General features: G+C 38.1%; 1 protein-coding gene across 1 annotated transcript in view; it reads right to left on the minus strand.

The window, feature by feature from the left end:
* The window catches only part of PTPRZ1 (protein tyrosine phosphatase, receptor-type, Z polypeptide 1), a 66573-nt gene that overhangs the window by 22610 nt on the left and 30146 nt on the right, over nucleotides 1–13817 (minus strand). Inside the window, exons 11-12 of the mRNA XM_009332274.1 lie at nucleotides 8957–9101; nucleotides 1503–1594 (exon numbers count right to left, since the gene is read on the minus strand). Coding sequence (XP_009330549.1) covers nucleotides 1503–1594; nucleotides 8957–9101 — 237 coding nt within the window. The remainder of the gene's footprint in view (nucleotides 1–1502; nucleotides 1595–8956; nucleotides 9102–13817) is intronic.

The following is a 13817-nucleotide window of genomic DNA, read 5'->3' on the forward strand; positions in this document are numbered from 1 at the left end:
CTGCTCTATGCTCTTTGCCAGTATTACAACACAGTCAGTCTCAATTGTTTTAAAATTACACTGCTGAAACACTCGTGCAATAGAAAACACAAAAACTGCTCACTTGACCTCTGTTGCACGCAAAATAAAATGAAAATATTTCCTCAGTGCTTGCAGCTGTTTCCACAAAATATTTTATGTATCTTTCAGTCATTTAGAAACACTTTTCTCTTTAAGTTAATATTTACCAGTATTTCAGAAGGAAAACCTCCAGCACCAAAACACGTATTTTAAGCACTCAGAATAACTGTAAGTGCAATTCTGTCTTATGACAATGGAAAACACTATCTCCCTGAGGTGGGCTGGTCAGGAAAAATTGCAAGAAAATTATACAGTTTTACTGCAATATAGTTAATGATAGAGAGTAAGAGCAGGGATTTCCTATAATGATTGCCACTTGACATTCATATGTAATCACGTTTTCTGAAATCAAGCTATATCCCTGTCTACTAACCATTTAGAAAAAGGTTATGCATCTCCTAACAATAGCAATCAATGCAAGAGGCATTTAAAGATGCCTACAATTCCGTTACAGCAGAAGTCTAATGTTTGGGATTTACATGTGTTTACTAGTTATCTACACAAGGGCTGATTTTGCTCCCCTTAGTCATTCCAGGGGAACCCATCCCCCTGTGTAACAGCACAGTTTGCAAAAGCATTACTTGTGGAACAAGATATCCTTTTCTCATGGGTGAAAATGTGGCTCAGGATCTGCTGCAGAATTAATCTATTTAAGTTACTTTTCATTCTGCTCAGACTGAAAAAGCTGGGAGGGCTGCACATGCTCCTCTGATACTCTTTGCGGAGGAAAGAAAAGAAACAGTTTCTCCAAATGACTGTGGTGGATATGGAACCAGAAGGTGCCAATAGTATTCTGCACTTGTATCATTTTTATGAGAGGCTCACAGAGAACTTTACCAGTAGTAAAAGCTTTTACTATGGTAAAAGATTTTACTATGCTAGTAAAATCTGTAAGTTAAAGAAAACGTCGTAATTGCAAATGAAATGCAGATAGATGAGGCACATATCCGTCCTGCTGGTAAAAGAATAGGTCATGTTCTATACAGAGGTGACAAATTCAGTTAAAGGCAGAAATACAGCAGAATATGTTGCTGGTGTAATCCTCTGCTTTGTGACAGCGAACTAGAGCTATTTAGTGTAGCTCAGATGGCTACACTAGCAGCCATTTCTAGTGAGGCTACACCTCAAATGGCTAGAAGGCACAGCTTATCTTTGAGACAACTCTGTAAGGTGAGGATACTTCCCTTCTGTGTTACCTACAGGAGAGAATATTAGTAACACTAGTCTCTGCCTCCATCAAGTGCACCTGTGTTTATTAGTACAAGAGGGTACAAATCCCTGGTTTACAGATGTTACGGTATGTGAAGAATTCATATGGCCACACACAAGGCAGCATCTTCCAGCAGCTAACACCAATCCACAGAACAGTTGACAAAAAATACCTGAGACTGGGAAGACTGGAGCTGGGGGAGCAGAAATCACTCGAGGTGATGTATTATCTTCTAAATAAAAGTGAGCAGTCTGGAAACATTTTCTAGAGGGGAAGAAACATAAATAAATATTGCAAAAAATAAAACATTATCTGAGACCTTTTGGAATTCTGGCATTATTGAGTAAGAAAGAAATCACAGTTTTGAAAACCAGTTTTCATGGAGTGTCAAATACTACTGCTACAATATAAATATTCCCCCAACACACCACCAAATTATGCATACAACTTGAAGATACTACATTAACTCAGCATAATACATAGTTCATGCATCTTTACCTATACCAGAGGCAGAAGATAGAGCACACATCAGACATAGTGAAAGCTGGAAGATGAACTCTGCAACAGGAGCTACTGTAGATGCTGCACAAGAACTCCAAGTGTAAAAAATGCCATTGTCTTCCTTGCTTATCCAAATTCGCATACATAATTACTGTTCCCTTTCATGTGATTATGCTAGCCTGAAGATGGAGCAGTGTACGAGATCAGTTCTGGTAATTCGTCGATAGATCCTACTGCAGACACGGAAATGCAATAAAAGGCAACATGCCCTGTAACAGACAAAACGGCGGCTCTGGAACTACTATGACTGGGGCTAAACAATTTTTTCGTAATGTAATTGCAACACCGAGGGACACCTTAACCAAGGAGGACTTCCTGAAGTTGACAGGGGAATTTATAACTCCAGGAGATGCTAGCTTTGTTGCAAAAACATTGAAGGATGAATACAAATGGAATCAACCTGAACTATGACCCACAATGTTATTTGTATCTGTGCTGTAATCCAGATGTGAAGATAATAAGAATAGCATCTGTTAAGACTCCAAGCTATTCAAGGGACTAAACAACCAACTGCTGCTGTAAGCATTGCAAAGCCTCCTTAATTAAAAAATCTCCATATGATTAGACATGCTAATAACAATCTTTACTCTGGGTCACTTAATCTATTTGAAATATTATTCACCAATCATTAAATTTAAAAAGAAATATATGCATCAGGAAGATATTAATCTCATTTTATATTTACAAGATTCTGCTTCTTCAAAGCTGTTGGCTGAAGCTATTATATGATCTTTTACTATTTTGTGTAATCACTGGTGTTTTAAATTCTTCTGTACTGTTCCTGTATCACTGTATGGATAAAACCCCTCATATAATTGCTATAATCAAAAAGAAATTTTGAGGCTACTTTAGGAAACAGATAGGGAATACGTGGATACTGCCATTCTTTCCAGAACCATTAATGTAGATCATAAAGACTTTGGTAAGCTTATTTGAATTAAGCCTCTGGGAAACCTGCCCATACTCTTGGAATGTGTTGGGAATTTTTTGTCTGTGTACAACGCAGATTCTCTTAAAACATAAGAAAAAGTGGACAGCTAGAATCCTCTAAAAGCATATTTATGATGGTCATAGAGGAGCTTTGGCTTTGCATGACATGGTTGGAGTAAGACTATCCATTATGTACTTAGCTTTACTTAGAAACGGCAATTTTGGATGCACACCAGGAACACACTCAGGATGTGCTTGGGAACATCTTTCTAATTTTTAAAGAGGCTCTAACATTAGCATCTCATAGAGTCAGTGGCTGCTGAGGTGAGAGAGGCTGTCTCAATGCTAGCAAAATACTCAAGAGTTAGTCTCAGGACTGTGTGCAAAATGTCTGTAAGAGGTAGGCAAGTATCAAAGTACTTCAAATCACTAAACACTTTTGGAAAGTCTGGCCCTGCCTGATGGGCACCGAGAATGCTGATGTACTGTGTTTATTAAAAACAGCACCAACCAACCAAACATGCCTGAGTGGAACAGGTTGCCCAGAGAGGTGGTGGATGCCCCATCCCTGGAAACATTCAAGGTCAGGTTGGACGGGGCTCTGAGCAACCTGATCTGGTTGAAGATGTCCCTGCCCACGGCAGGGCGGTTGGACTAGATGACCTTTAGAGGTCCTTTCCAACCCAAACTATTCTATGATTCTATGATTAAAGCTCTAAAACCAAAAAATGTGCTCTCCCTAATACCTACTGCTTATGAACAATGATCATACATAAAGTTTATGGACTAACATTACAGAGTTTTGTCACCTCCTTGCCTGAGAAAAGATTGAGCTAAAAAGAATTTAATTAGCATAATGGCTTTCACATCTAAAGCAGTACTTAAAATGTCCTCATAATATGCCATACATTCACTATCCCCTACTGAGCCACTGTATCTTTAATCTTTAACAAGATAATTGTGGCTGAACATAAATTACATCCTTAGCACATTTGGGAGACAAATTCATAGCAGTTGACTTAACCTGTAATAAGACTCATAAATAGGCACTCCATCTGCTTCTGCATCAGCAGTGAAAGCCTTCATGACTAAACCTAATGTTAATAACCACGTCTCGTTAATTATCACTTGTTGTTAATGAAAAAAGTGATGACTATTTCAAACTTCCAGACAAAGGTCCCATCACTCAATGTTAACCTGATTATTTAATTTACACCTTTTATCACAGCATTTAGATCTTCAACCTAAAACTGTAATTTGTAATTTAGACACCGCACTTCTTCGAACACACACTTTATATATGGAGATAGTGCTAAGCCATTGAATTAATCAGAGTGTCTGTATCTGCACAGGAAGGCATGCAGCAGCAGCTCTTCAGTTTAACAGGAGCGATACTAGATCTGAATGAACACTTAAGTGTGAACTACTTGGGACAAGAGTACGCCTCAGACTGCAGAGGACATCGTTTTCCTGGCGTGCGGGCCCCTGGACCATGGCTGAGGATATGTGCTGCCGACTTCTCCCCTGGGGCAGGGAGTGCTCAGAGCTTGACTCGGACTGTCACTGAAGCAGGCAACACAGCACGGCGCTGTCTGTGCGTGTGAGTGTGCGCCTGTGCAGGGTGTTCACCGCTCGCGTCGGCTGAGGAAGGGAGCTCAACCTGGGAAGTCAGAGGCATCTGTGACAGGATGGGTTTGCATATCCAGTGCTTGCCCAGAATGGTCTTAGAGGCATGATTACTTCTTTCTCTGAGAATTTCAGGGTCTTTTGTGCTTACAGGATATCTCCCCATAGGTATTCTCAAACACTTGTTAGATTTTTTTTTAAATGGCTCCGATTATTTAAAGATCTGATGGTTCCAAACGATCTTTAAATGGATTTTCACTGGATCCAATTATTCTAATTATTCCATTTTTAAATGCTTCCAATTAATTTTTAAGTGCTTGTCAGCTGAAATTTTAATTTTCAAATTTTATTAACTTTTATTTATAATTTGATGTTACATAGTTGAGAAGTTTTTCCTTCATGGATGGATGAGTGTGGCCTTTTTAAGTTTAAATCTGTTTTTAGTGTGTCTCTGCATGTGTGAGTTTAACTATCCTTACAGAGGGTTCTCAACTCTGTTCCCATAAACCTAACACAGGGTTCAAGGCATCAGTTCAAATCATGGATAAGAAAATGAACATTCTCTGACAGCCGTGTTTCAAAGATAGAGGGTGGTAGAGGAAAGTTAAAATTTAAATGACTACTCAGGGTGTTGTCTGTCATTGGGTTGATCATTTCTGAAGCATTGCTGTCATGTAACTCCTAGGAGGCTTCATGGCAGCCAGCTGATATTCAGTATGTTTATAGATAGAAATGTAGCTGGAACTGCATTAGCAGTTTGCTGTTGACATTATTAGAGCTAGTCTCTTACTGAGATTCATATGTATTTGTTGAAAAAGAATCTTCAATGGTACAACTCCCACTGACAACTGTTACGATTTTACTATTTTCCAAGCTCTTCTTATAACCGTTATAAAAATTGATTTGCACAAATAGCCTGACATTTCTTCCTATACATCATTTCATCAGCTTTATTTTCATTGATCATTTCTATGAACTGTTCCAAAAGAGTACATGCACGCATAAGCAAGTTCCAATATATTATATGTCGGCACAGAGAAACTTTCAATTTCAGTCACCTTAACAGATAAGGTCAATTCTGCAAAATGGGAATGATGAAGCCATCCAGAAATAAAAAGAACAGAGTAAGGAGATTCAAATATCCCTGCTGCATCTCTGCTGCAAGGACTCAGTCAAGTAGATAGATACCGAGAGAGATGGATAGTCTCTAGATTTTGATAGAAAATTCTCTCTAAAGCTGTAAAAAAAATCTATCTGGATGACAAGGCAAAAAAACAGGCAAAAGAACCTCCTTGTTTATTCCACTGTAATCTTAATCATGCTGAAGAAATGAAAGGAAAATGACATTGCCTGAAAATTGCTTGAATTAAAAGATTTGATACACAGAACTAGAGTAGTTCAAAATCGTGTATTTTCCTACTAGTAATTAGACAATCTTTAGACAATATTGCCATTAAAAGTTTTCATCCCTGTCAGAGAAATGAATATTTTATCACAGAAAGATTGAAATTGTGCCTAATGAGATAGTGAAGAGATTGGGGAATTTCCTCAAGTGCTGATTAACAATTTCATGTAAAAAAAAAACAACCTCAAAACCCAAACAACAGATGGTACAGAATTATTTTTCTGATACAAGTCATTCACGTGAAGAACAAAATAGTTTTGCCTTTTTTTAACCTTGAGAAACTGGAACTTGTTGCTCTTGGTAGTTAGTTGTTTTTTAAACCAAATAAAACACCTTTTGCATATTAAACACACCTTTTGCATATTCAAATTAGGAGATAATAGCAGAAACAACTCAAAGCACTATTCACTCAAATACCCAGCTAGGATATACCAATGCAATTTTTTTGAATACCGTTGCCAAAGGAATATAGAAAAACTTCTAAACCTAAACTTTTTATGAACTTTAATAAGTGAAAATAATTGGCCCACATAAAAAAAAGCATTATAAAAAGAAACATTGGGAGCTTACATAAATTATTTCAAAATCAACTAAATCTAACCATAAAAATGCTTATAGACTTTATACTAATATTTTCCAGGCATGAAGAAAACTGCATAGCAATAAAGTTAATATTCTGATTTTTCCCAGGCTTTAAAAAGAGGTGAGGGTCTTGGCACCTTTGAAAGAGGGCCTCAAAGTCCCACCTACAATACATACTGTTTATGCTTCATTCCTCTGAAATAAGAAATATGTTACTGGTGTTATCATAATGGCAAGACAATTTTCTTAAGGATTAACAAAAAAAGAGCTCCATATTTTATTTTGTAGTACACAAGAAATACAGAAAAGATTAAATTCAAGTTCAAGAAGATATTACAGCTAACGGGATTTTTGTTTTCTTTTGAAAGACCTATGTTACAGAATTGTTAATTCCCAGAGAAAGAATACGAAATGAACACAATGTTATTCGACAAAAACAAGCTTGTAACGCGTAGGATTACTATAACTGCACTGTACAATCTGGGTCTTAAAATGGACGGCGTTCTTCGGCAAACAGAAGAGATTTCAAATAATATTTAGCTTCAGGGATGAAACCCTTTGGAAGATGAATATGAACGTTCATGTTGTATAACATGGAAGACAGAAAAAGGTTCTCAGAATGAAAGTGGTCAGCTGGAAATCCTGTGACGGACAGTGTAATTATCCAACTAGACATAAACTAGGAAATGAGTTGTGCAATTCTTATGGCAATTAACTACTTCTTTGGAAAGAAGAAGAAATCTTCTGAAAATTCATTGCTCAAAAGTGTCTTTAATCATGCCGCAGGCTGTCTGACTCGCTAGCGCACCTTGCCTGGAACAAAGGAAGCTTGAACTCAATTTCTTACGCCTAGTCTGTTCAGGGACAGGATGTATTCTGTTGTCCCATTCAGGGACATACCCTGCTGGGCCAACAGAAAACCAGTGTCAGGAGACTAGAAGAAAACTCAGTAAGCACAACCCTGACATCGTAGCCTAGAGACTACAGTAATCAGTAGCTTGGAAAGGGCAGCCTGGGGTCTAGTTCCTGGTTCTTCACCACTTTTATACATTCCAGATTAAGCAGGATTGAGTAGGGAAGAAAAAAAAGAACAAACAAGCTCTGGAAGCATCTGCAAGGTGTTTGGGCCTGCCCTCCCCCTTGTTCGTGCAACTCCTGCAAGAGCAAGGTCCTGTTTCTTGCTGCAAGTTTACGTATCAGCACTACAGAAGCAGTAATAGGATCAGGTTCCTGGCAATCACCAAACAGCAAGAACCTCCATGGCTGGAAGTTGTTGCAACTTATTTCCCCCTTCTGGACCACTGTGTTTCCTCCCTGGCAACCTGCACCCCCAAGAAATTGCTAGGGTTGTGCATGGATTTTGAAGGCCCTATGAAAGCTTAAGCAGATCTGTCCCTAGGAAGACTCTGGCTTTATCTAGAACCAATGAAGCAGAGCCAGACAAAGGCCCGAGCACTGCCACATGCTGTCATGTGGCTAACTAGATTCCCGGTATGCTTTTAGCTCAGGCCAACTTGCATTATTTTGCACAACGCTTGACACAGTTTGGGTTAGCACAGGACAGAGACCATCCCCGGTAGGTGATGCGAATGCAGCCACTCCGTTTTTTTCCCCTGTGAGGGAAAAGACTGCAGCTGTATGGAAGAGATCTGTGCCATGCCAGCTGGGGCTGGAGAAGAGTCCCTGGTCTGTTTCATTTCACGGTATAGATATAGTCATGTTATCATGACTTCTTATAGGTATCACTTCTCTTCAGCCTAGTTTTTTTCTTACTGTCTTATCAATTTATCAAGTCACAGAGAAACACACCCATGAGGGAACCAGAGCATGTGTGTGCACATGAAACGCATCCTTAGTTACCTGCTGAATGGTTTGAAAGGCTGGGGGGCAAATTTTGGTTTGGCAGAATCACACAGTAGAACAACTTTTTAATCACAGAATATCGTAAGAGCTACTCAGTAAGTGATCTTAAAACATTTATACTATTATAGTATCATTACACTATCCCGTTTCTATCTTGCATACAATGTCAGCTACAGCACGCTCCTACAGCCCTATATGAATTGCTTATTCACATAGTCCTGTTGAGGACCATAGATTCTCATCCTGAATCGACAACTACCTTTTTTAACTGTTAAAGGATTGGAAAGATAGGAAACAAACCCATGCTATGCGATTTATTTTTCTTCTCCCTCCTGTTCTTCCCAGTGCTCTGTTAAGTCACTTGGCTTCTAGGCATTAATAATCACAAGTAATTGTTTACTAAAATCTCTCAATATGCAAATAAACTATTTGCAATGGTTCAACCCTCTGCAACAAAAAAGAATTGTACTTGAGCATTTTGGACAGAAACCACCTTATTTTTTCAGCTTTATGTCACTGCAGCACTGGGAACAATACAAAGACACGGTGAGAGACAAGATCCAGTCTCCCTCCTGTAAACCAGCTCAATAATGTCAATCACATTTTTTAAATCAGAGCTCTTTAGAACTGAAAAAAACCACAACCAAAAAACAACTTACCTCCAGTATATGAGAATACCCACAAGAATCACTAGACAGATAAAAGTCAGGGCTGATACGACCACAAGTGGTATAACTGTCTTCTTCTCTGATTCCAGACTCTCAGCTAGACCGATACGAGACTCATGGCTACTATTACTTGCCTCTGCAGTCAGAGAAAATTGAAACAGTCCATGTTTAAATTCTGAGAAACGCACAGCATGAGTGAATGTGTCTTATAATGAGCCTACTTAATACCACTTACCTCTATTTTTTACTATGTACTGCAGAAAGTGTATACATTTGCAAACCAGCTTACAGAAAATAAGCAGATAGAGAGTAAAGCAAAGTGTTCAAGCTTATGTGACTCAGCCTTCCAGCAGTGGAGACTTCTCTTTGTAAGAATAGCAGATTGTTGTTAAAATATAGAAGAAAGTTTATTTTCATCTGTTTATTAGCTGAAAGCCAACTGAGTTAAGGAATCTGAATATATAATATTGGAATGTGTAAAGAACAGTTTGATATTAAACTGTCACTCATATAATGCAAGTAACTTCTCTGGCTAATAGTTTAATAGGAAAATTTTCTTACAATAGTCCCTGTGTGCTTCCCGTATTGCAGTTAGGCCTTCTGTATTTTCATACATTGCCCATTCTGTAACTCACCTTGTAGATACACCCTGCTTTCTTTGAATCCAATTGCAGTACTTCCTCCCCCAACTATAATGGAGCCAGAATTAAATTTCCTACCTCCATCTTTACAGGCGATCAAATTATTATTTAGATATTGTCTAGATTTCACATTTCTGTCCGCCTTATAATGCTGGTGACAGAAATATTTGGGCATAGGAATCTGTATGAAGATTAAAACAATATATTTTATAATTTCATTAAATAAGGGAACACAATGGTGGACGAGACCAATCCTGCATTTTTAACTTTGATCATACCTCAAGAAGCAAACACTTTAAAACTGTGATTTTGACACACAATGACTGATTCTTTTCAATCTGTGCAGTTTACTGTGACCTGTGACCATTATATGAGTTAAAACACAGAAATAAGCACTTTTTGCACTTGTTAGAATTAAACCCCTAGATTTTCTAAGAATGTTTTCTGCTTTTGTGAACGGTCCTAATTCAATGAATGTTCTGTATGGGAATAGAATTTTGCTTAGAAATCAGTTGCACTCCACTGGGATTTCAAGGGACCAATTCTACATAAATAAAAAGCTTTCAGACAAAAGGGAAGAGGGAATGGAGTTGGATCTGAAAAAAAAGACAACAAATCACATGTTCTAAATAGGATGTCAAAAAACAAACAGCTTCACACAGTACAGATTTCCAGGCAGCTCTCTGCTTGCTTCCACTTTCTTGAGTTTAGGGGCTTTCAGGGCTTTATACGCAAAAAGGTCTAGGCTCTGATCTTGCAGACATCTTCTTGGTTTTAGTTCAAAGTACTCTAACACCCAAATCAATCACTACTCTTTAAATCCTGTAGCTCAGTGGGCAAAGTGATTGCAGGCATAAGTTGCTTCTGAAAAATCTGTCCCCGACTTTCTGGTGAGTAGGCTAAAATCAGTATTTCCTACTGATTTCAGAAGAAACTATGTGTGTGCATGAGAGATCAGAATATGATCCCTTTGAAGCATTCATACTTGCTTATCCAATTCTGGACTAATTCACAGCATAAAACCCAGTCTTATCTGTGTGATGACAGGGTTCCTTCAAATTGCATGACCAAATCCTATTAGGATTCCTTCTGTAGGGAATGAAGAGAAGGGTTCTCCTGTAGTGGGGGGTTTCTTGCCTGCTTGGCCATCGCTCCAACGACGGCAGCTGAAAAGGCAGTCTCATCTATAATAGATTTCTTTGCTCCCTAATAATTGATGTTTTTGAATCCTCTGTGTATTTCTTTATATTAATTTCTCTTACAGTTATTCAACTGAAGTTGAAAGGTTTAGATAGCCATAGAGGTCTTATGGAGAAAGTCCTGGTTCAGAACAAGCATAAATATGCATCAACTACAAAGACTGGGAAAAGTTTAAATGACAATTTTTTCTGTAATGGTCACAACAAGAAGACATTTTTCATCAATTTCTGGTGAATTCACTGTAATGTATAAATAAGTTCTCAACTGAGAGGGTTTTTTTGTTTGTTTTGTTTTGTTTTGTTTCATTTCTTTATCATTGAATTAAGCAAAGATGTCTTTGATTTACAGGAGACCATGTTAGACATGCTCACATTGAATTTTTAGTTTATTAAAAGACAATATTTGGCATCATTTATTGGAAAAAATAATGTACATGAAATGATACTGTATAGTGTCTTTCAATAATATCTAGAAGACAAACTCTAAGTCTGTTGTACTACTGCTACTACTACTACTCCAGTAACGTATAATCCTTTTTGAGTTACTACCAGTAACAATTCAAATGACACCCATTATGTAAACTATAAATCTCTTATGGTAACACTCATTCACATTAGTAACATAAGTTTTGAAATATCAATGTTCTTCTGCTGATTTTTAAAGAAATGTTATGCGTTTCACACACTGTTGGTAGCTACTTACCTACTGTACTAATTCACTTATTGATTCAGTTTTATAACACCTACCTTGTTAGGACTCCTACTAATTTCAGTATGTTTTCTATCTTCTTTTAATTTTTATTTTCTATTTTGCACATTCTACTAGCCCCAGCTACACAGAGTGTCAATTTACCACCTTTTCTTATTAGTATTCTGTTGCTCATGAGTAATATGACATCATGTGATTTAACTGTATTTGTAGGACTGGGCTGAAAATGTCCCATGCTTTGTGGATTCCATTCCTTAGTGGGTTTAGCTGAATGATACTGCCCTCTACAGGTGCTGTGAGTACTTAAAGGAAGTTCAATTTATTTTCTAAAATACCAGTTTAACCTTGTTTGCTGGTTTTTTTTTTCCAAACATCATAGATTGTTTCTGAGTTTACTCTTGCATTTTCAATATTCTAACAAGAGGCAATGCAAATTATGTGTCTCCATACTTCAGGTTTTCCACAATGCATTTTTAAATACAAAGGAAATGCTTTATATCTATCAGGTTTTTATCTATGTGAGGTTCAGTTTTGCCTTCTGACTTATCCTTGGAATCACAGATCACAAATACTCTTGCTGACTTTAAGACAACTAAATAGGAAAACAGCACGAAATATAAACAGGTACAGGAGAATCTGGCTCTAAGTATTTTGGAAATATGCAAATCTGGCACAAAAAGTCTGCATCTCACTGAAATCTGAAGGTGGCATACATAAGAAGAATGAAAATGAATGTTTTTATGAGTTAAGATGAATCAGAATCAAACTGAAGCATCTTCTTCCTTGCTCAATACAGCTTAGAAAATACAAAACAAAACACATGGAGGAAATGTGCTGCTGTAAGTTAAAAACCAGAATCCCAGAGGTATGTTTCCTCTGGCAGAGGCATGGTTTCCTCTGGTGTATTTCCCTAAGGGCAGCACTTGTCTTTGTACAGAGAACTTATGTCCCTCTTAAACCTTTAAAACTAAAATTACACAATTAACACTGAAACAAATTCTGGTTTTAGATTGTGCACCACCCAACTTCTGCTGACAGTACGCATCTATCCAAAAGCAGAGCATGAATCTTCTCACTGAAGAATATTTCAGGTGCAGTTTTAAGTAGCCAGAAGTAGCATTCACAAGATAGGCAGCTCAGCATGCACCCCCTGTTCCCCGCTTCCTTAATCACACCCACTGGCACTGTTATGTTCTGCTTTTATTACACATAGATAAACCTTCTCATTCTCTATGGCACAAAAGTATCCTCTCACAGCTTTCCATGGTATTCATTAGACTTATCCATAACTAACCTGCCTCAGAGATGTTGAATACTGATGAGTGATCACTAGTAACAGATGAGGCTGATGACTGTGATGATCCAGGAGTTAATTCTGAGTTACCTGCTTCAACTGCCCCTTCAGTGTCTCTCTCATTAAGGTCAGGAAAACTGAAATCTGTTGAAGTTTCATTATCATTAAGGCTATCTGAGGTACCTTGGCCAGAACCACTTTCTTCATCACTTGTAAAAACAGCCCAAGACTTAGACTCTGACGTGTTTTGCAATGGGACACTAGCAGTCTGAATATGGTTCTCCAAAACTGCCAGGTTGTTGTGCTTCTTAGGTATCACACTCGCTGTCAAAGTCGGTATGGATGTATAATTACGTCTGTCCGTGGCATGGTTTATCTGACTGTCTGATGCAGCAGTCGAATTTTTCTCTTCTTCTTCAGGTTTCTCAGAATGTGAGCTTATAATTAGGTTACTCTGATCCTTGTTATTGTTTACCTTTGTATTTTGTTCCTCTACTACCATATCCTGAGCTTCTCTATGGGAAGTGCATGAGATACAGTTACTTACAGGGAAGCCATCGTCATATTCATCGTAGTCATCCTCAACTACAGAAGGCCACAAGTCGGTACTGGACATGATACTGGGAGACAACCCAGAGGATTCTCTAGAAGGAACCAGCAACCTACTCAAAGTTACAGGGATCTCACTTTTGGGAGGAACAGCCGTAACAGCCGTAACAGAAATATGTACGTTTGGTAAAGGAAGAGTGTGATGAATGGACACGTCAGAATCAGAAACAACTGCAGGCATACGAACAGGATCAAAACCAAGTGTAGAACTTGAAGAGACACTGGCAGCCTCACTTCTTTCAAAAACACTTGAAGAGATACGGCTGTCTGCAGGAGTAGCTACATGTGGTAATGTATCACCTGTTAGGAAAGGAGTTGTTACGGCATTCACTGCTTGGGGGGGAAAGGCATTTGTATTTTCTAAACTGGTCAGCTGGAATGAAACATCGCTACTGTACAA

This window comes from Pygoscelis adeliae, unplaced genomic scaffold (assembly GCF_000699105.1).
Source record: "Pygoscelis adeliae isolate BGI_AS28 unplaced genomic scaffold, ASM69910v1 Scaffold9, whole genome shotgun sequence".
NCBI lineage: Eukaryota > Metazoa > Chordata > Aves > Sphenisciformes > Spheniscidae > Pygoscelis > Pygoscelis adeliae.